Source organism: Notolabrus celidotus, chromosome 11 (genome assembly GCF_009762535.1).
Source record: "Notolabrus celidotus isolate fNotCel1 chromosome 11, fNotCel1.pri, whole genome shotgun sequence".
In the NCBI taxonomy this organism is placed as follows: domain Eukaryota; kingdom Metazoa; phylum Chordata; class Actinopteri; order Labriformes; family Labridae; genus Notolabrus; species Notolabrus celidotus.
In genome coordinates this window covers 8,811,154-8,833,920 of record NC_048282.1, presented here as the reverse complement: position 1 = coordinate 8,833,920, position 22,767 = coordinate 8,811,154, and the positions used below count along the sequence as shown (strand labels likewise).

The following is a 22,767-nucleotide window of genomic DNA, read 5'->3' as shown; positions in this document are numbered from 1 at the left end:
ATACGATGGAGCAAACACTGAACAAAATTATTAATTTCCCAATGTATCTGCATGTTTTTATAATACGAAAGTAAAAATAAAAGTAGTTGTCCAAAAGCTGAAAATTACCCATTGTCAGCCAAACCTGGCAACATCGAGTCATAATCTCAAACCCACTGATTGACTTACTGTCTGACACAAATACATGCCAATTATAGTTCACACAGAGTCATACAACATGAAAACTCTGGACACAGGAAAGTTTGTATTAATCGAAACCCCAAAAATATTATAAGGGTGTAGTTGTTTTTAATAAATCGAGCATGCTGAGGCTTTACATCGTTTTTTTACTATATACAGAACGAAAGGCATATACTAAATATTAATTTAACATGTGTTTAATGTCAATACAAATAAATATAACAATATACTGAATTAATAAAGAAAATAAAGGGAAAAATCTACCAAAATTCATTCATAGACTTTAACCACCCGAATAATGCCAAACTAGAATAGAATAGAATAGAATAGAATAGAATAGAATAGAATAGAATAGAATGTACTTTATTAATCCCCGAAGGTAAATTCAGGTGTCAGATAAAATTATAAAAAAATCACATAAAAGAAGTAATTCAGGTGTCTGTCATCTCATCTCCCATGGGTTAGAGAGTTATGAAGCCTTATGGCTGCAGGGATGAATGATTTTCTGTATCTCTCAGTCCTGCAGCGCAGAGAGATGAGCCGTCCACAAAGAAGTTGTGAAGTGGATGATCTGTGTAATTTCGAATGGCCTCTAGCTTCTTCTGTGTGCATCACTCCACCACAGCCCCCAGTGGGTCCAACCTGGTTCCAATCACAGTGCCAGCTCTTTTCACTAAAGGCATATACTAAACATTTGTTGAATGTCAATTAAATAAATATAACAATACACTGAATGAATAAAGAAAATAAATTCATTCATACACTTTAACCACCCGAATAATGCCAAATTAAACAAAATAGATACATATACTTGCATAAAATGGTTTTGTATGCAAATTATTCTTTAATGAAATTGCTCAGTTTACATAATGAAGCCATACCAAATAGAAAATACACTTTCAGATGATAGCATAAATTATAACTCATTGAGTCCAAATAGTTAAGAATTTATTATATGAATCAATGGTCTTCATTTGGGATTTAAAGTATGTGACCAAGAAAAGGAAAGTCATCCCTCCACTATGAATACATCTGATTTCATTGTTTTGGCTGGATTTGAATAAATCTTCACTTTTTTACTGAATTCTTCTTTTTAAGGAAAGCAGTAAAACATTAAACACAGAAAATCTGTTAGATCACTTTCATTGCATGAAAAGCACGATACATTTTTTTGCATGACGTACAAAGAAGCTAAAGTTAGTTTACATCCCACTCTGCAGTGTGATCCAGGACTCTGGTGTGCTGGAATGAATACTAAATGCTGGGAAAACCGGCTCCCTGAACACAGCCCTGAAGGTATGGAGGTGCTCCCTCCGCCCTTTCGTGCTGTGAAATATTAATGTCCCTCCCTCATAGTCCAGTGCTACCTCTATCCTCAGTGGATGATTGGTCACTTCTCCCAGAGCCACATTAGAGGAGGACTGGCACACTGTCAGCTTTCTGTTTTTCCACTGCAGCCGCCAAGACACGGAGTTGTGCCCGAGGCGACTGTGGTCACCACGTCGAGGGATGCTCTTGTAGCATACACCCAGGGACCACTGGGTGTTGGGGCCCACTTCCACCACCCACACATGCTCGCCGCATGAGAACCCCTGGCAGCACAGGACCTGAGGTGCACTTGTAAAACGCTCTGGGTGCTCCACATACGACTGCTTGGTGGAGCTGTACTTGAGGGTGCGCAGATCATTTGATAATATCAGGCTTGGGTGGGAAGTGAAGATGTTAAAGGTGAGCTCTAGGGGGTTCAGGAGCATATGGAGGGATTCCAAGAGGCAGGTCATTTCTGTGCTGAAGTCTTGGGTTTTAAGGCCCGCCTGGAGACGCTTTGTGTTGAGTGGAGCCTTTGAAGGGATCTTTGCAGGAATGGCACCTGCAACAACTTCTCTCAGCTTATGATCATTCAGCATGAACCTGGAGAGGAGAGTAATTCACCAAGCTGATTTATGAAGCTACTATGTGCTCTCTTTAGTAACTTAACAACACATGTTTTTACTTAAGGAGGCTGCATGAATGTTCAGGTATATCTATACTGAGGGCCGGCAGACATGAAAAATCTGACTGAGTGGGAACTTATTTGGTCTACTGTCATAGACTGTATTTTAGAAGTGGAGATAGCATCAAGGTCTTAAAAGTTAAGCCAAAGCAAAAGTGACGATCTGCATTATTTTTAACGACCAGCAGGGGGCCACATTGTACACAACAAATACAGGCTTATTGTTTTGGAAAAATTGAATTTTGGCCAGAAATTTGAAATCAAAATTAAAATTTGTACTGATTTATTAATTTAAGTTGCAAAGAGTAAAAGACAGTACTGTGTTTTACCTGTGTATGAATGCGCAGGTGTCAGACTCATTGAGGAGCTCCATGACACTCTGCTGGGCCTCCAGTAGCTGCTGCTTCTGAATCTCAAGAGCACCCAGTCCTTGCTGCCAGCTGTTTCTGCGCTGGCCTCTCTCCTCCTCCAACAGAACATGCAGACGCGCCCTGTACCTGAATAAATCATAACAGGACTTTAAGGAAGGTAAGTCCAGCCATGTTTTTTTATGTACTCAATAAATTAATGTGAACCACAGATTCATGTTCATGTTTTTCACACTGATGGAAGTCATGCTAAAGAGGTTCAGTGATAACAGATCATGTGATCAGAGGCTTGCACCACATCAGAGCTCTACATCCTCCTGCATCAACAATGTTAATAACCCATTTTAACCATTCATGAATCATGAATAAGCTATTTTGAATGAACAGCTCAGGATCCCTTCAACCTAGCTCTTCACTAACAGGATGGTGGATTTGTGTGGCATCCAAAATCCTAAATTGTGATTGGCCGTTTCACCCCGTCAAATGCTGAAATTAGGTATCAACTAAATATATAGGTGGCAAGTATTTCTGTTGTTGTTACTTTGGACTTAACATTTCTTTGTGTGTTCCTGCTAGATTTAAACAGTGACTCTATTTTGTTAAGTGTACGTGTACCATCCCTGCTTGAGTCTGTAACTTACTTATTCAATGTGTAGATAAGTAGATGTTTGCACGCTAACACAGTAGACTATGAAGGTTTACAGAATGCCTTATACTGTTTAAAGACAGACTGTAAACATTGTGGTCCTAAGCTGGCGCCATGCAGATGTTAACCTATAGCCCTATACTGTACGTAGAGTTCAAACTCACAGCGCTGCTAGTGACTAAAAAAAGGATCAAAGCTCTTTTTGTTTTGGAAGAAGATGTGAAGAAATACAAGCTATTGTCTTTCAGGGTTTCATGGTCTAAAAGAAGTCTAAGAGCTTTTCTTGCAACGGGGTCACAAATTTGACTGGCAGTCTGAAAATGTAGATAAACTGGATTGTTTATGTAATATGATCGTTACAGTGCGTTTAGTTATGTATCTCGAACTGCTGAAGTTACTGCCTGGTCCTGCTCTTCAAGTCTAACAGAAGACTGCAGCTGACTTTACATGATGACTGACTTCATAACGTAGAAAACAGAGAGGACTTTCCTACTCAAACAAAACCAGAATCATGTTTGACCATCCTGAGAAATAAGCACTGTCTTGCTAATAACAACATTACACAATATCATCCAGCAATTTTTAACTCTCCAATATTATGTAGAGGGCTCCCGGTCAGGCAGGTGCCTTTCTGTGTGGAGTTTACATGTTCTCCCCTTGCATGCAAGGCTTCTGTCTGGGTACTCCGGTTTCCTCCCACACTCCAAAAACATCCACTCCAAGTTAATTGTTTACACTAAATTGCCCGTAGGTGTGAGTGTGTGTGTGAATGGTTGTCTGTCTTTCCGGGTTTGCCTGCGATACACTGGTGACCTGTCCAGGGTGTACCCTGCCTTCCACCCAAAGTCAGCTGGGATAGGCTCCAGCCCCCCGTGACCCCAAACAGGAAAAGCGGTCAAGATTAAGGATGGATGGATGGATATTATGTACAACTGAAGTTATGGATATTTCACAAAGTTTCAGAGGCTACAGTCCTGTCACTGTAGTATGATTGATTCTCCATCCCCGCATGATTTGGTGCATGTCTTCCCCCATATTTCCTGTTTCTTTCAAGCTGTCCTATCTCAATAAAGATAAAAAGCACACATACATCTTCAAACAGAATACATACTGCTATTATTAGTCAAATCCATATCATTTCAGGAGCGTGTAAAGTTAGTCAGGATGTTTTTTTGTTTTTTTTTCACGTGTTTGCATCCTACAACAGTATTATTAATAGTAGGATAAGTGTGTAATGAATGAAGATAAAGAAGAATAAGTTCTTTGTTTTACATTTACTTTCATTCGCTTCTCTCTTAAAGCCACTGAAATAATGTTTTGAAAGCACAAAACATGAAAAATCAATATCGAAATAAACAACAATAAGAATTTAAGTTAAAAAAGCCACCGTTACATAACATTATAATAGATTCAAAGTCAAAAACTCTGCTACCTGCTTTATCTTGACAATACAGGCAGGGTTTGGTCACACTGGATTCAAATTGAACAAACAAAAGTCATCCGATCAAAATCAATGTGAAACCTTGAACAGCTCACAACAGAGAGTGACATCAGCTTCTCTTTGTTTAACTCAGCCCAGCCCTGGAATTATGACATGACAGCAGACAGAAGAGTGCGGGCAAAGCTATCACATCAGGTCACTACATGTTGTTTACATATCTGACATCCCTCATAGGACGACACTGATTGAGAAAGCAGTTTTAGGAGTGTTCATCTTTTTGTACATCAGTGTATCTATCTGACTTTTGAAGTCAGTGTTAATGCAGATAAACGTATAATATTACCTGTCCACCAGTGCAGCAATATTGTCCATCACACTAACGGCACTGTTGACCAGTTTGACTCCCACAGCTTCAGAGGCTCCCACCTCCTCTGCTGTCTTCTGTAGGAGACTCTCCATCACCTGCAGGCGGCTGGAAATCACCTACAAACACACGTTACATTATTCAGACATGTGTGCTCACCAGGTAGACGGAAATCTGGAGTTACAGGTTGTTCTTTTCTGGGAACTGACTGCTGAGAGGACACTCGGTGCAGAGCTAATTTTAGTATTCTAATCTGTCACCTGGAGAACTCTTTCAGTCTCTCATCAGTTATAATGACTCTGATGTCAGTCAGAAACCTTTGTCTTCATTATGACCTGCTTACCTGCACAGTGGCAATGTGCCAACAGCCTCCAGCTGTTGGTTTTAAATCTTCATCGTCACTTTTCCATTATTATCTCCCATGCACACATGAGGCCTTGTCATCATTATTTTTGAACAAACTGGACTCTCACCCTCTCTGTGTGCTGTCAATTAATTTAACAGGTCTGAATTATAAAGTGTCCATGAAAAGCAATTTAATCTAAATCGTCTGAAAGGAAAAGAAAAGGTTGATTCAAAACAAAGAGAACATTCAATATTTGTTCAGTCATGACAGGAAACATTCCCTGTGTTTCACCTTCATAGACTGTATAAGAGATGGTAGCAGCCACCTTGATGTCAACAATTACTTCATGAACTGTTCTAAAGCCTTGAGTCTGGCTTCCTGCGTGTTGACTTTACGGACACAGAAGTGACCAAGACCAAGACTATCGCTAGCCCTGAAAGCTACATAAGTGCTCCAGCATAAAACAAACAGTCAACATCTTAGAACATTTTAAACAACCAAACAAAGCAGTAGGCCGTTTTTGTTCACTTTAGTTTAGACCTATCCAGCAGAAGTTAGCTATGCACTAGCTTGCCCTGCTTTACCGTTTCTGGACCTGAAGTTACTAATTTGACTTCTTACTTCTTTAACATCATGTCCTAATAAATGAAACATAACACAAGCAGTTAAGACCATAAAAACTGTTGCAAATCAATGTTATAAATCAAGTAAGCAGTTAGCTAATTCTCTCATACGCTTAGTACATACAACTAGAGTTTACACCCTTGACTGTATCATAATATGGACAGCATGCTTCCATCTCCTCCCATTGTGAGATGTGAGGCCAAAATATCTCCTCCATAGGCGTTTGCATATTGCCACTGGTGGACCAAAGGCATGCAGAGAGGGATCTGGCTGATGGAGCTGTAGGACTGGTTGAACTGACCCCCCTTCTGCTAAACAAAACATGCATTTCACTTCTAGACAACACGGCAAAGATCCCTCAGGTCGGTACAGTCCACAGCAGTACAGACTCTGGTGTTTGTTTGAAGTGCAATCACTGTTATGCAAAGTTCAATGGCTCTTGTGTAATTCTTCATTTTGTTTTTGTTTTCAGTTCCTTCTCTACCCTGTTAATCCAGTAAAGAACACTGCAGGAGCCCGGACCTGTCTACCGAGCTGTCAACCAATCATCTTTCAGAAATCAAATGACAAATCAAGGCTAAACTTCTCAGATAAATTAACCCTTCTACATGAATCCACAGCTAAAAAGAAGCATTTGTAAATACATTTATTTGACATGTATTTATAAAAAAATTGTTTGATCCATGTTCCATCTGTTAACATGGAGGAGGCGGGCTTTATGACCCATACTGCAGGCAGTCACTAGCAGGGGGAGCTCTAAAAGTTCTGACTGCAATTGCTCTTGTTCTTTGCATGTGTTTTACAGGTTTGCACCAGTTGGGTCAACTCTGCTTACCATTTGGAAGAATTCTGGCTCCCCTTATCAGACCACGTAGCTTTTCTACTTCCAACATCGAGTAAATTATCAAAATATACACATATATTTTTGTGGACATTTCAACATAACCTCCTGTGCACCTGCTAAAGGCTACATATCCTATCAATTATCCCACATTTTCTGTATAGTTTCTTCCTAGATTCAAAGCTTTTTGCATCCTACACAGACTGTATTTATCTCAGTATAGATATAGATAAGAGTATAGATGTAATAAAAGTCTGGTACCTTGGTGCGGCTCTCCAGCGCTCGTCTCATCTCTTCCTCAGCCACACTGAAGGTGAGAACATCATGTTTCTGGTGAAAGCCCTCTTTAAAGCATGTGGCACACAGCAAGGCCATGTCGCTGGAACAAAAGTACTCAAAGGGACGCCGGTGGACCGCACAGCCCCTCATCCCCTCCGCATCCATGGGCCCCACCACAGTGTGACCCCTGAACGACTCCTTCTCCTGGTGTCTCTGGAAGTGTCTGGAGCACAGCGACACCTCACACTTCAGGCAGGTCTTCACAGCTGGGGACTGCTCATCGATGCAGTGGTCACATAAAACCTCAATCCTCTCATGCTCAGTCTCAGGCTGTCTGTCCAGGAGTGGAGCTGTAGCTATGTATCCCTCGATGATGCTGCAGAGTTTAAAGTTCCTCTGCAGGGTATCCACACTCTGAAATTCCTCACGACATTCTGGACAACGAAGAATGTTGTCATTCTTGCCAGCAGTGTTTGCGCTTTTGAGGATACAGGCTTGACAGTAGTTGTGGCCACAGGGGAGAACCACCGGGTCAGAGAAGAGCTGGAGGCAGATTGGACAGCTCAGCTCGTAGACTAACTGCTCCTCAGACTTGCAAGATGACATGGTGGGAGTTGAGGAGGTTTGCAGCTTTTTTTCAGTCAGTTAATTATCTTCTCATCGGTCTCTTAGTTAAAACCTCCAACCCATCCTCCTCCGCCTCCAACGTTCTTCTCCTGTTTCTTCCTTACTCTGTCTTTTCCTACAACTGCTAAGACAACAGGTCAGTCTGCTATGACAACAGGTTTATGTGTTGAATGCAGAGCAAACAAGAATGTCAGCAGTCCTCAAGTAATTATTGGAATGACAGGAGGTGCTTCTTGAAGTGTGTAGGGCAGCATTCCTGTTTAAGAGGCCCTGCCGTCTGTGCTACCTGGAATTCAAACCGGCATATGGGCTGCTGTTGACAGTAAAAACATGTGACGCGTGTCATGAGGGCTGAGGACTCATTTTGGAAAATTGAAAGAGAGTTGAATGTCAGGATCAGTTTTTTCTTGAAACTTAAGAGCACAAATCTTATTCTAATGTCAGTCACATATTTGTTGTTTCTGGTTCAGTTTCCATTTAAGACGATGTGTCAAATAATCTCTCCTGACATGAATCTACAGCCACCAAATTTACTATCCTTGCTTACAAAAAGTCTGAAGAGACATCTTTCAGAGGTTTTCCCAACATCTTCAAACAGAATGTGGGCCAAGAACTCCTGCTCTCTTGGTTTACTGTGAACTCTGCTCTAAAGAGTGTTTTGTTTCTGCCATGTCCTCAATCTTGGCTTTGTGTGGAGTCATGCTTAACTGGAGGATGCTGTTCATAATGTCAATAATGTCTCAAGTTCAGTCTCAACAATATTGTTCAAGTTCAATCTTAACTGTCGGTAAATGGCTCACAGAGGACATTTCTTTAAGAGCTGGTGACCTTTACTGACATGCTCTCTTAACCGTCACATGACCTACTGTACGCTCTAACTGCCCTCAGCTGAGGAAGTAACACCTGAGTTCATGGAAAAACTTTATCCACACTTCAGTCTTATATCTGATTATTTTATAGAAATCAAAAATATTTCTGCGTTGAAACTTTTATTTAACATCTCAAAAATATGATATTAGAAGAGGAGCATCTGAAAAAAAATTAAAGTTTCTTCCAACAGAAACATTGTTCTTGTTTATTGCCTGGATGTACAGTAAATGGAGGAACCTGCTGTAGTACACATCACATGCTCTGACGCCGCCTGTTGACTGTCAACACTTCCACCTCCTTTAGTGTTGCTATGTTTTATGTTTTCATATAGTATCTGGGCATCAGTAGGATTTTTATGTTGTGTTATCAAGGTCAACAAGCAAAAAGTCAAGAGAGAAAAAACGCAAACATGTGAAAGAGAGAAGCATTGCTAAAATTAGAATGCAAATCGTTTGAAAGTGTTCGCTCTGACTGTTCTCAAAATATCTGACGACTGCACATCATTCTCTGTCTGTGACTGACACAACACAACACAATGGAGCGTTGAAGCACTGTGTGTTCAGTTCCTCCTATAGGGAAACTTTTCCACTCATCGACTCACCAAAAATAGCGTTTCAGAAAACTGGGATTATCTGACAGACCGGTATGTTTCAGTGTGTGTGTGTGTGTGAAGTATGTTGTGAGCCTAAACTCTTCAATGTCACAAAGGTAACTCACACTGTATACCTAACCTACCTGGGAGAATGGCCTCTCTGCTATGCATAGTAGTTTTTCACCATGGGAACCTGGCTGTATATGAAACCTTTCATTTGTTCTGTTTGTTTCAGGTCAGACTGCCACTGATTTCACTGCATATCATCAACACACTAAAAGAATGATGGAGGCCCAGCAGCAACAGACTACTGTGGATTATTCACATGTGTTAACACTTCTAGAGCCCAGATTAGATAGAGGTTCAGTTTATGAGTATGTATCCCAGATCATATTAAACAGGACAGCATCTTTTATCTGTGCACAGCTGTCCTTCATATCAACCATGTGATTATAAGAAGTCACAACTTAGCATCATGTGTTGTCTCTGGTGCCACCTTGTGTCGATTACAGATCAGTTCAACCACATCATAAAGAAAGAAATTATCTTACTTTGATTTTGTAAACCTTTAAAAACCAACAACAAAATCTTGAACTGGATCCTGAAACTGACAGGAAGCCAGTGAAGAGAAGCAGGTACAGGCGTGATGTGATCTCGTCTTCTAGTCAGCAAACATGCAGCTGCATTTTGAACCTGAAACGGCTGGTCAACACCAAGATATAAAGAATTACAATAATCCAAGCCAGTAAGTGATAAACATGTGTATGACCTTATAAAACTCATGAGGAGGGAGATAGGCTTTAACTTTGCCCAGAAGTCACAACAGAGCTGAGCTGTTTGTCAGGTCTGAAACTACACAGGTTCCTTACAGAAGGGGACTGTGAGACACGAAATGATGAAGATAAAGAGAGGGGACAAAACCAGACCATGCATGCGCTTTTATCCAGTTTCACTCTTAAATATGAGCACTTAATAGCATAATCTGTCATTTGCTGCGTTCTAAAGCCTGTTGTCTGTATTTTGAAAGTTTGACTTAAAAATAAATCAAAAGACCTAGAACCTGTTGAACCTGTATACGAAGAGCCTTTCTTACTGGAAAAACCTGAAGCCACACAGTCTAAGTTCCTACAGGGTCTTCTGGGATGCACACCAGTGGTTAAAATTATATTACACTCGTCTCCACCGAAGTAAAATACAAACTTGTGACAGCGCCACTAAGTCGTTGTGGCCAAAAGTATATTACATCCGTAGTGGATTAGCACTACCATAGAGAATGAATGGGAAACGGTTTAAGGCCATTTAGCTAAACAATTCTTGATGCTCGCGTGGGCGGCCCGGATTCGATTCCCGGCCAATGCAACATTCCTTTTCCCTCATGTGTTACGGAGAATGAATGTTTGGCTGGTATTCCCAATGTGTAGAGGTATACTGATGATGCAAGATTCCGGTTCTATCTACGAAGATTGTGGATTGCTTCTTAGCATTAAAGGTGACATATCATGCAAAATTGACTTTTTAATGGTTCTCTACCTGAAATATGTGTCCCTGGCATGTCTACAAACCCCCTTAGAATGAAAAAAAATCCATTCTGCCCCTGTTCTGATTTCTCCACCTTTCTGTAAATGTGTGTGAAACGAGCCGTTTCAGACTTCCGTGTTTTTGTTACGTAACAACAATATCCGGTCTGTCACGGAGTCAGAGCTCGGAGCTTGTTCAGCCCATAGACTGTATAAAATAATACTGAATCCCCCCTCCGTTTTTCATTCCCTGCACAAATGTGTGCTAACAATGAGCTTAGGAGGGAGGCATGCTAGTTGTAGGCTGTCTTAATAAACACAAAGGTCGGTTTTACTCCCCACGTCTGCAGATTTGAAGATCTAGTGGATGATTTTTATTTATCATGGATAAGTGCTAGCGCTAGTTAGCATAGCCACATAGCTACATGTTCGTAGCTGTGTACCAAGACACACGTCGACATACTGACAAATAAAACAACAAGAAACACTAAATCTGTGACCAATCCTTCAGAAAGGTCCTGCTACAGGCGCCTCTCCGTCAGGATCAGATTCTGGATCAGATTCAGAGGGTTGAAGTAACGTGATCTCTGAGCAGCCGTGTATATTCAGCCAACATGTAAACATTAGATCAATATGCTGGAGAGCCGACACACATCCACTTCCTGAGGGGGCGTGGTCAGAGGGAAAACAGAGTGTTCTGAGGAGGATTGAAGAAGAGGGGTTTTCAGGCATGCCAAAATCTGATTTCAAAGTGTTTTTTTGAGCATAAACTTTAAAGACATGTTTTGGGGACCTCTTAGACCAATACATATTGATGAAAAAAGCGTGATATGTCACCTTTAGGGCATAGCTCCGTAGCAGGGCAGCAGATGTGCTACTGCAGTCTGCATGAGGAACTGATGTAGTCACCTTTAAAATCCCCTTATGCCCATGCATAAATCCTCTGTCTGATGTGCATTTGTTTATCTTTTCCTGACTTTCCACATACATAAAAAAATCACTCTCCTGAAAGTCTTCTTTAAGTTTGTTACTCACCAACCACAAGGTGGCACCAACATCCACCTCTGCAGCTTAGTAGTGGGACAATCCGCACCATACAGTCCATGTTCAGCACTTAAAGCACTTCCACTGACAATATCTCAGACTCAGAAAAAAACTTTGAACACTTTTGATGAGAGAACAAAGGATAGAGTTATTATAGCAGGTATAATCACATGTTTGTACAGGGTCTGTAAGTACACTCTAAAAAATGTTTTATCAGGTTTAAAGTATTGAGCAGAATATTATTAATTTAAAAAGGGACAAGATGAGTTAGCTCAAAGACTAGTCAACATTGTATAAAGAGCTCAGTTTTGCTAGGTGTATTATTATGATCAACATTTTTCTGGTCAAAATGTGAACTAGTCAAACTGCTTCATCATATAATTCAAGCACTAAAGAGACAGACTCGAGCAATGATTGTTCAGGAGATAGAGAGGAAGACTTGGACCTATTTGTGGATTATAATTGCTTTATTGTTTTAGTTAATATTTCAGTACAATGCCGGTTATTATATTCAGTTTCGAGCAAGGCCTGGCATGTGCTTACCTGCATGTGCTGTCTTCTTAAATTGCGAGTTTTGCTGTAAATTCATGAGCAGGGACAACGTCAGCCTTTAACAGACATCTGTCCAGGATGCTCACAGAAAAGTAAGTTTGATGCTCCAGTTAATGTTACCGTTAGCAAGCTGCTAGCTGCCAGTGTCAGTCCAAGATGTTTGGTAGAGTTAATTGTATCCCCATTAAGAGAAGAGCAGTGAACTGTTAACATGACACATGGCACTGTGACTTCTCTGATGATTTAAATCTTCTGACACACCCATAGGATCAGTCAGAATCTAATGATGTAAACAAAATGTGTTTTCTGCACAAACAGAAGGCCTCACACAGTCAGTCCAGGCTCATACAATCAGTAGTTAGGAGCCAAACTTGGACTCAGGTAAAGGGGACTTGTTTTGGACTTGTTTTGGACTTGACTTGGGTTACTCCCTGGTGACTCAGACTCAACTTGGACTTAAACATGAGACTCAGATTTAGAATTGAGGTTTGGTGACTGGACTAGAATATTGCTGGATGCACAGAACATGTCCTTGGTCTAATACGGTCAAAGCTCTGAAACAAATACTTGCTCTGTTATATGAATGGAGCGTGGTTTTGGACCAAAAGCAAACTACATTTGTTCACATGGAGGATGATCATAGTTGTTATATGAAACCTGAGTTTCACTTTTACAAAATGACAAACAAAGTATGACTCTGTACTCTACCTGACATCCTCTCTCTGACTTGTTTGTAAAAGGTATCCTCTGTATTTGTGTGTCTGCATAATGCATGCCACATTGTCAACCCATGAATGTCCCAGCATATGTGTGTGCCATGTGTGTGTATACATAAGCTCCACATGTGATAACATTCTCCCATTTCTTCTGGTGGAAATATTTATGCTAAGTCCTCATTTGAGCATGCAGTTCAAACAGACCCGGTCCCGAGTTCTTTCCTCTTTTTCCAGACGCAGTCAGCCTCTGGGGGGCCTTCCCACACAACACCGAGCATTGTGAGCACAGCGCGCCCCTCCCTGCTCCCCTGCCCCAATATACTTGTGTTTATGTCCAAGCCTGATATCCATTTTCAGTCACCACTCCTGTAGCTCAGAGGTATTTATTTTTAGCAAGAAGAAACACTTTCAAGAGAGCTGTGATATGTAAATAATTGTGATCTGTCACAGGTGTAGCATCGCCCACAGAGAGGACACACTTTCTGATGATGTTTAAAGAGAAAGAGATGAAAAGAAATCAGTGGTGTGTGCACGGGAGTATTTATGGAAACTCATTCAAACAACAACTCAAAGCAGGATGTTACTTTAATTCAGGCTCTCTGTTGTAAATATTTGAGTCATTTAAATCCAGGCTGATTGTGTTGATACTAAAGTGATCACTGTGTGATCGCATGCCTAGATTTACCTTATAACGTTTAAGAAACTGTCATTGCATAGTCCTTAAAATATTTATCAAATAAATTAAGCTGCAAAAAATGACGTTTTACATTTATAACCGATCAAATTAAAGATGACTGAGTGACTTATTGTCTTGCTTGAGTTTAAAAGAGAAGCAAGGGATAATGTTAGTACGACATCATTATGGTGGACGCTTCATTGCTTGCTAACAAGTCACCGACATTTATGAACAATATGACAGATGCAGAGTGGTTGGGTCACTGTTCTCCTCTATCAAAGTGATCACAAACATTTAGCTTACCTTTGGTTGAGTGATTCAGGGCCTCTAAACTTTTGCTGTAAAAGAGTAAATATGAGAGTCTCATCAAACTTCCACAAAAATGTGAATTAAATAAATGTAGACAGCGATCACAAAGCCAAGTTAACAAAGGCTTATTTTGCTGTTTAGATGGCTCTCACGTGTTTTAGCCACAGCACCACCACCTCCTTAAGTGAACCAATTTTTTAAACATTTTTTGAGTTAGATGGCAGGTGACAACCAGCATTTAGGCGCATTACTGCCCCCTGCTGTGTGGGAGGGTTAAGAAACTACTCTATTACTGAAGCCTGGCACAAACAAAAAGATTTATAAGTTCTTCAGGTGTTGGAAATGTGAGGAGACTCCATACATGGTAACAAACAATATAGCAAACACAGCACTCCACACACTCACAGATTCATTCACCAACAACCAGAGTCCACACTCTAAAATCCAAATATGTAGTGCAAAAATCTGTGTAGTGTTGTAACACAACTTTAGCGTAAAAAAATACAGCTGACAGTAGGATGGTTGTCACGCTAAACCTGGTTCAACCTGTACCTCTCCACTTCAGTAGCTATTTCTGTTGAGCCCCTCTCTGTCAGTTTGATTGTGGTATGTTTTACAGGACAAGTATAAACACACGTGTTGTTGCCATGAATCAACAAGTTGGTCCTCCATTTCTGACGTCAGTCTAAGTTTATGCTTGGTGTTAATGACTGCCATCATGGCTACGTTTTGCTATCGTTCTCTTCCATGTGGCAATCCACAGAGTACGCGCTCGACTGTCCTCATAACAGAATATCTGATCATATATTGTGAACATGTTTAACATTTATGGTTTAAAAATCGTGCAACTCTGATCATCTTCTGAGCTGATGGCAGTAAAAGAAAATCAGTCTTAACATTCACCACAAGAAGATCATCTTTAGAGCCATCAGAGAATCGGGCCTTTGCAGACTTTTGGCGGAAAAGGGGATTGAGCTGCAAATCTTCCTGATTATGTTAAAGTGTGTACACTACTGAAACGCACTCTAGGTCATAGGAAACATCAAATTACGACACAGCAGACACTTCTTGCTACTTCTTTTTAACGTGTGACTTTAACTGTAGTAACTCGAGTAAATAAAGTTGTGTTACATCTTCATGACATTTCGGGTTCCAGCCTCTGAAACATCAATAGACCAAGATTCAGATACTTGGAATCCAACAATAGGTAACAACAGGCTCATAACACTCTGGCAACCTTGATAGACATGGATGTATCAGTATTGAACGGACTACTGCAAGTTTTGTTGTGGCAACCAAACATGAACAGCGGGTGTAAGAGAAACGATATCACCCGTGGTCAGGCAGTAAAGGTTTCCCTTCACTCTGGATTGTAATCTTTGAGTTGACTCAGCAGACAGACTTTAAGATTTTATAGCTCCGAGTCCAAACTATGTCGATACAACAACAGAACACAAAGCACCAACAAAGTGTGGCTGTGGGCCAGGCTCAAGGCTCACAGAAGTTTGGAGAACTCGGCCCATGTTGGATCTGGACCGAGGTTTGTTCTAGATGCAGCTCCAGTGGATGAAAGTAACAAAATGTCCCACAGCCCCTCCTCCCTCTGATCCACAGGACTCATTCTTTCCTTAATGCTGTGATTAGACCTCAGGGCTGCAGTGCTGACTGAGTGCCAGCTCTCTCCTCCCTTCAGGTTTATCCTTACAAACCACAGCCAAGTCCCTGGCAGGGAAACAAAAAATACTGTCTCTGCTGTTTCACAAACAAGAGGAGCCTTCTTTTAATGAGCTTGATTTAATATGTTTTTAGAACATCTTAAATCTGGACAGTCACACAACAAAATGTATTTTCCTCTCATGACGCCACATCAGAGAGCATGGTTTATGTAAGTTTGGGGCCTCTGCTAATGCCAACGTGTCTTCAAATAACCACATAAGTGACATGTTGATCACGGCTAAGGCTTCCTTTTTCCTTCACTGGTTATTGTTTACAGCCCTACTTCCATCAAACATGCAAGAGTTAAGTCACAGTTGTCGGACGATGGATACAAACAGATATCTCTCTGCACTCATATGTCAGAAAAAAGGTGGGATCCTAATTCGGCCAGTACGCTCTATGTATCTCTTTGGCTCTCATTGAGGGCTGTTTTAATGCGTACAACCAAAACACGATCAAATGCATTTGGTTTAGTTAAGAGCAAAGAATGCTTCTGACTACAAAAATGTTGTCACGTTCCTACAGGGTCTGCATTTATGAGAAGTATTGTATTGGTAAGTCCATGAGGTAATCCTGCCCCTGTGCGACCCTGAGCAGGATAAGCGGTAGGCTACAGATAATGGATGGATGAGCTAAGCAACTCCAGCAGTTGTTTCTTGCTCTTTATCTTCAGTATCTAATGACAGCAGACCTGCTGTAACTATTGACATACATTAACCAACATGAAGACTACCTGTTTCTCTAACATTGCTTTGTTTCCCTGAAATGTTGTGTGTGAAAGCAGGATCCCATTTCACTGTTCAGAGAACATACACATCTACCATGTGGCAGAAAAATGGAGATGAACTTTGTCCAACTTTCAAACTTGAAACAAAAACATTTGTGGAGCTTCTTTTTCATTTTTTTCTTCCTGTCTCTGAACTGTAATGAAAGCAGCCGAGGTTGGTTCTGAGAGGGAAGGCAGAGGGGGGACAGAGAACCAGGCAGCGAGAGGGGGGATGGTAGCGTCTCGCTTTGAAGGAAATCTGGAACCTATAAACTTGGGCAACTTCTATGACAAGAAGCAAACGTCACAACGGTTGAGTGTGGTTGGCTGCACGGCACACCTTTGTCTCCGCCTCGTCCCTTTGATCGGACCAATCGCTTAAGATTCGTTCTTCCTGTTGTTTCAAGCTCAGCTGTCCAAAAAAAAGTTCTCCACACCAATCGGAGAGTCAGATGGGTGGGCAGCTGAAAGTTTCATAGTTCCCTCCCTTTAAGAAGTCAGATTCAGGTTGCTGTTGTCTCACAGACAGCTATGGGAGAAGGACGTGAGGGCAGTACGGATTCCTGATGCATTGTGCGCTCACAGAGAGTGACAACAGATCATTTGTAGCTTCCCTCTCGTGGATGAAGAATTACTGCGGCAGTCTACACATGAGTGCTGATATGTCACCCGCTTTGGCTTGGCAGTTTTGGATGTGACAAAGTGCAAAACTTATTACTTCTGGGGAAGGAGAGGAATCCACAACAAGGCTGGAGAGACACACAACGAGGAGCTTCAGAAGAAGAACGGACGAGAGGTAAAAAGAAGCAGAAGCGGAGTGGAGACAGACATTGAGAGAGGAAAGCACAGGAGATATTCTAAGGAGTAAAGACAGAGTCAAACAGTGCAAAAGAGAAGACAGTAGAAAAACGTGGCCAAGCATGAGAGAGGAGGAGCCCTCCAGTGATGACCACCCTGAGGGAGGGGTGCTTTCTAATGAGGACAACACGGGGAAACCACCCTCCAACGCCTGTCCTGTGGTCGTACCTACACCAGGAGTCAACGGACGAAAACGACAGACCGGCTCACATACGGTCGATCACATCACCACAATAACCCCCGCAACATCAGCAGACATCAAGGACAAGCCGGGGGACAACATCCACATCCACACCCTTACTGGGCCCAAACGGATTAAGAAGAGTCCCCAACACCGCTCCCCTTCCTCAGGTCAGTCCCTGTCTCCTGATCCTGGTCAAAGTCCTGGAAGCCTGGAAGCCCTCGAAGATCCACACGGCCAGCGAGTGATCGCCAACATCCGGGAGCGCCAGCGGACACAATCTCTAAACGACGCCTTCTCCTCCTTACGTAAAATAATTCCAACTCTTCCCTCCGACAAACTGAGCAAGATCCAGACTCTGAAGCTGGCTTCACGCTACATCGACTTTCTGTATCAGGTTCTGCAGAGCGATGAGATGGACTCCAAGTTGGCTGGATGTAACTACCTGGCCCATGAGAGACTCAGCTACGCCTTCTCCGTCTGGAGGATGGAGGGGGCCTGGTCGAGCATGTCTGCTGGACACTAACACAACCTGACAGCAAGGTTTGTCTTCTGATGAATCCCTCATGACCTGAAATATTCTCACTTGATTTGGAGGGCTGAGGAGATGTCTGAACTGAGTCTGCTCACCAGGGCAACAACATAATTTAATGCCTCATTATAGATCATCTAAATGCATCATTGACAATGGACAGACTTTCTGATGCTTGATGAAAGAGAGAACCACTACTCCTCAAAGGAAATGTACTTTTGAGGTTGTCATGCTTCATATCAAATGTAAAAAATGGATCCTTGTTCTTGTCAAAAGCAGCTTTTAACACTCATGAGTGCAGATGTTGGGGTAGGGAGACTTATTAAAACAGGGAAACTGTTATTCCTGGACTTTTGTACTTTTTCAATGAACAGTACATCCAACAGGACATCGTCAATCAACATTCAGTCAAGCCAACAACCCCGTGTTAAGGATGCCTTTCTTCCATTTGACAGGACTGGTCCTCCTGTTGCCCCCTGCCTCTTCACTCTCTCAGGCTCTGAGGCCTAACTTCTGCTTTTACCTTCACCATCAACCTTCATTTTATCACCTAAACTGTCATCAATTTCACCCCCATCCTTACTTTTTGCATCATGCATGCTTTAAACAAAAACATATTCCCGTGTTTGTCTCGATGAGTAATGGTGTATTGTTTTTAAACTGCACCAAGAGACTCGGCTAGTGTCCAGATGAGTGACTGGAAGAACTGGAGAGACATATTTTATGTTTCAAGAGAGGTTGGACCTTTGACTTTTCCATCACCCCTCTACTCCTACTTTTCCAAGACCCTGACATATTTTGAATCCCTGATCACCTCTGAACTCGAGCAGCGGTGGAAAAAGCAGCGGTGGGCAGAAGTCATCCTGACTTATGTTTCTCCACTTTATACCCAAACCAAGCCCCTTTGTTTCTTCTGGGGCCAAAAACCTCTCCTCCGCTTGAAATTCTTTCCTCTCATTCTGGCCCGAATGTGCTGGCCTTGCACGAAGCCGTGATGCAGCTTCAGCAAGCTGACGAGGAGGCGTAATGAAAACAAACGGTCTCTAAAAGCCATGAATCACGTGTGTCACCATCAAAGGAGAGGCTGATGTGGCTCCCTGCTGGGCTCCCATAGACCACTGGAAGTGATGGAGGAGGTGAGAGCAGATTTATACACACACACACACACACACACACACACACACACACACACACACACACACACACAAACACTCACACACACACACACACACACACACACACACACACACACACACACTGGTGTACACGAATGCATAGGTGTAGCCATGTGCATGCTAAGTAAAAAACACACCTCCCACACATCTGTTTGAAACAAAACCAGAGCGCCATTTTTTCAATCAGCATTCAAAATCATGTTCATGAACAAAAAGTCAGCTTTATAATATTTTACAAAATATTTTTTGTCCTTTAAGAAGAACTAATGCAGTCCTAAGGAACTTCTCCTGCACAGTTTAGCTTTCTCTTCATATAAATCAACTGCACACAGATGCAGGTTGACATGTTGTTTATGTTTGATACACATCCATGAAGAACCACCTCTCAGTTCATTTCCAATAAGCATGAAGCTCAACAACCTTTCATTAGAACGTCTTAACGAGGTTTGTTTCCAGCTTCTATGAAGAGTAAAATATTTTACTGAGTCCCACAGACACCAGAGTGTGGTCTCAGAAGACTAAACTTCACTTACATGTTTGAAGACATTCGACATTTACTGAGTATTTATGTTCAGGACAAACACAAAGTCGACCTGTGTGAGTCTTCAGTTTGAAAATTAAACTGTCTGGTCTTTAGTTTCAGGGGGATTGACTTTGAGTGCACATTAATGTTAATTAATAAATGAGTGTTTGCCCAGATACAGAGTCAGTCTGAAACACACTGACTCTCAAAAAGGTTGAGGAAATAGATTTAAGTTGCAACATTCAAAGAAAATTAATTATCATGTATTCTGATAATCCATGCATTGCTCTGTTTGTCTTTTAAGCATTAATATCACAGGTTGTGAGTATTCAGATTCGAGGCTTTTTGTCAAGCTGTAAATAAAAGTCTCTTAGTATTGTTCTTAGTTTGAATACAGCTGGTCGGGCTCTTTGGTGTAAAAATGTCAAATTTGTGAAAAATGCCCCTTATCGAAGAACAATAATTCCAGTGATGGCAAAAAAATATTCTGCAGATTCCTCAATAACAAACTAATGAAGTGCCAGTTTGGCCTATTGTTAAAGGTGCATGCCTAAATACAGAGGCCATAGTCCTTGAAGCAGCGGTTGCTGGTTTGACTCCTCAGAATGAGCCTCAGCTGTATGTCATCCTCCACTCTCTGCATCCAGAGTGCCCTGTCCTATCAATGAAGCCCCCAAAAAACAATAAAATTTAAAGATATATAAATAAATATATTTTTAAAAAGTCTTTAGAGGCTGTTTACCTGGAAATTAATTTAATAGGAAATGGTAAACCACTTAATACTGTTCCTTTAAATATAATTTTGGGCAGTCCCATCTCACAGTCTGATAGTCAGGACTCAGTCTGATCTCATCTTAATCCACCACGAGCAGAGCACTTTCCAGCATTTAGCAAGTTACAGCGGCAAGTACAAACTTCCTTTAACAGGCCGAAACCTCGAGCAGAACCAGACTCATGTTAGACACACATCTGCTGAGGCCGTGTTGAAGAGAGAGAGAGAGAGAGAGAGAGAGAGAGAGAGAGAGAGAGAGAGAGAGAGAGAGAGAGAGAGAGAGAGAGAGAGAGAGATGATAGTGGTGAGATGGATAGTAGTAGTTGTAGCAGCCTGAGTCTGGCAGGTCCATAGCAGCTGGCCATCTACGGCAGCAACTCAGAACACTTTGCAGCATTTAGCAAGTTACAGCTGCAAGGACAAACTTCCTTTAACAGGCAGCAACCTCCAGCAGAATCAGACTGATGTTAGACAGGCATCTGCGTCAGTGTGTTGGGGTTATAAAGAGAGATGGAGGGAGATAAAGAGAGAGAGACAGATGGATAAAAATATGCAACAACAAACACAGCTCATGTAGACTTATGGTCACAGTACTGATAATAACGGTGAAAGAATGTGTTCTATTGAAACTGCAAAGTAATGTTAACAGACTGATCTTCATGTTTATGGCAGTTTAAAGTCAACAGGTCTCATTTTAGCATTTGCAATAATTGTGTTGATAATAGAGGTAGGAATAAAGGAATAAAAATTACAGTAGTTGGAGTCGGACTGTTCTGAAATAAACGTTAGGGGTGTGACAGTGATGATAATAAGTTTTACAGTGTTTAGATGTGAAAATGACCAGATTATGCCACAACAGAGTCCCGATGTACAATTTCACACCAACATACTGTTCAGTTCATCAGCACAACTGCTTAATGCTTCTTCTAATGTGACCTCTTCAGACTCATGAATGACTACGTGTGGCTTCTTCAGTAACATGTCTGTGTTTCTGTCTTTCCAGCTGCTGAACAAAGTGACCGCGATCTGGCTCACACAACTCTGCCTTCGTAAATCACCTGGACTTTAACTGAACTGAATTTTTTTTACGTACCTCAAGTGGAGAATAATATTTAAGGATATCATAACTTGATGAAGATGCACACTGACATGGAGAAAGAAGACCTTTCTCTGAACCAGAAAAACAAACAGGGAGCCGTCGTTTACCAAGAACAACTTGACAACCAGGTCAAAGTTGGAGCTGTACTTCTCTTTCTTCTCTGTGTCATTACTGGTATTTTTCCGACTGACTGTTAAAGCTAAACTTCACTGTCAGACAGTGATTAGTGTGTTTGTGTTTTACAACAGTTTAATGACAGAGAGGTTTTGGTTTTATGGGATGATTAGTTGAAGTATATACAGTGTTATGCTTGACAAAAATGGCCGTCACTGTTACAGCTGAACTAAATGTTCTGACAGACACATCAGAAAGATCATTATTAGTGTGAAAAATAAAAGGCCTCAAACTAAGACCTGATGTTCTTGTTGTGTTAGTAAAACTGTACGCTAAAGCTGCACAGATTTACACTCTGGCCACACCCTCTTTGTCTCCTGTCTCTCTTGTTAAACTGTCTCCCTTGTTTTCCCCTCACTTCCTCCTTCCCCCGGTCTTTTTTTTAATGAGGTCTGTGTGCCTCTGTTTGGTCAGTCAGGAACACTTAATTCCTCCAAAAAGAACACGTTAATGTGCAATTAAGGACTGTGGGAATATTTATAGCGCTGTTTTGGACCAAGTTGAAGTTTGATGGTTATAGTTACAGTGGTCTGCAGGTTTACTGTTGTGTGGCCTGAAACTTTAGCAAGAAATTAATCACTTCAGACGCCACACAAGGGGGAAGAAAACTCATAAAACAGATTAAAATTTAAGATCTACAGATACAGTATTTGTTACACAAGTAGCCAACAGACAGAAGAAGTAAAGACAGATCTAACTTTGTTTTGGGTTTAAAGCAAAAAGTCTGAAGCATGCATTGATTAACTTTTTAATTTTAATAAGTTTCTATTAAATGCAATACTTGGGTGTTACTTTGTATTGGCTTTAACTATCTCTGTGTCCTCCTTCTTTCCAAAATACGTATGCATGGACTTGAAGGCTCTACTCACCAAAGCACACAGGTGTTTCGATCTGCTCTGATTAGACCACTCCTCCGACTGACGTCTAGTAATAGAGTTGTTTTAGTTGTAACCACAAAAAGTCTCCCAACAGCATGGTTTAGACAG

The 22,767-nt window shown here is 41.4% G+C and overlaps 2 protein-coding genes across 3 annotated transcripts; one reads left to right on the top strand and one right to left on the bottom strand.

Annotated features, from left to right (window-relative positions):
• Positions 1-1,042: 1,042 nt before the first annotated feature.
• LOC117821051 (E3 ubiquitin/ISG15 ligase TRIM25-like) lies at positions 1,043-14,134 on the bottom strand. 2 transcript variants are annotated; one of them, XM_034695068.1, is made up of 5 exons: positions 13,980-14,134; positions 7,065-7,833; positions 4,972-5,111; positions 2,503-2,670; positions 1,043-2,091 (listed from the first exon to the last, which is right to left on the bottom strand). In XM_034695068.1, exons 2-5 carry the CDS (start codon positions 7,686-7,688, stop codon positions 1,383-1,385), a joined length of 1,641 nt encoding a protein of 546 aa, XP_034550959.1. In that variant the 5' UTR covers positions 7,689-7,833; positions 13,980-14,134; the 3' UTR covers positions 1,043-1,382. The 2 variants fall into 2 exon arrangements, with proteins under 2 accessions (XP_034550959.1, XP_034550958.1); XM_034695067.1 differs by having other exon boundaries at positions 7,065-7,830.
• A 2,727-nt stretch (positions 14,135-16,861) lies between these two features.
• On the top strand, positions 16,862-22,017 carry LOC117821052 (twist-related protein 2-like). Its single transcript, XM_034695069.1, has 2 exons — positions 16,862-19,174; positions 21,512-22,017. Exon 1 carries the CDS (start codon positions 17,388-17,390, stop codon positions 18,030-18,032), a length of 645 nt encoding a protein of 214 aa, XP_034550960.1. The 5' UTR covers positions 16,862-17,387; the 3' UTR covers positions 18,033-19,174; positions 21,512-22,017.
• Positions 22,018-22,767: the final 750 nt, after the last annotated feature.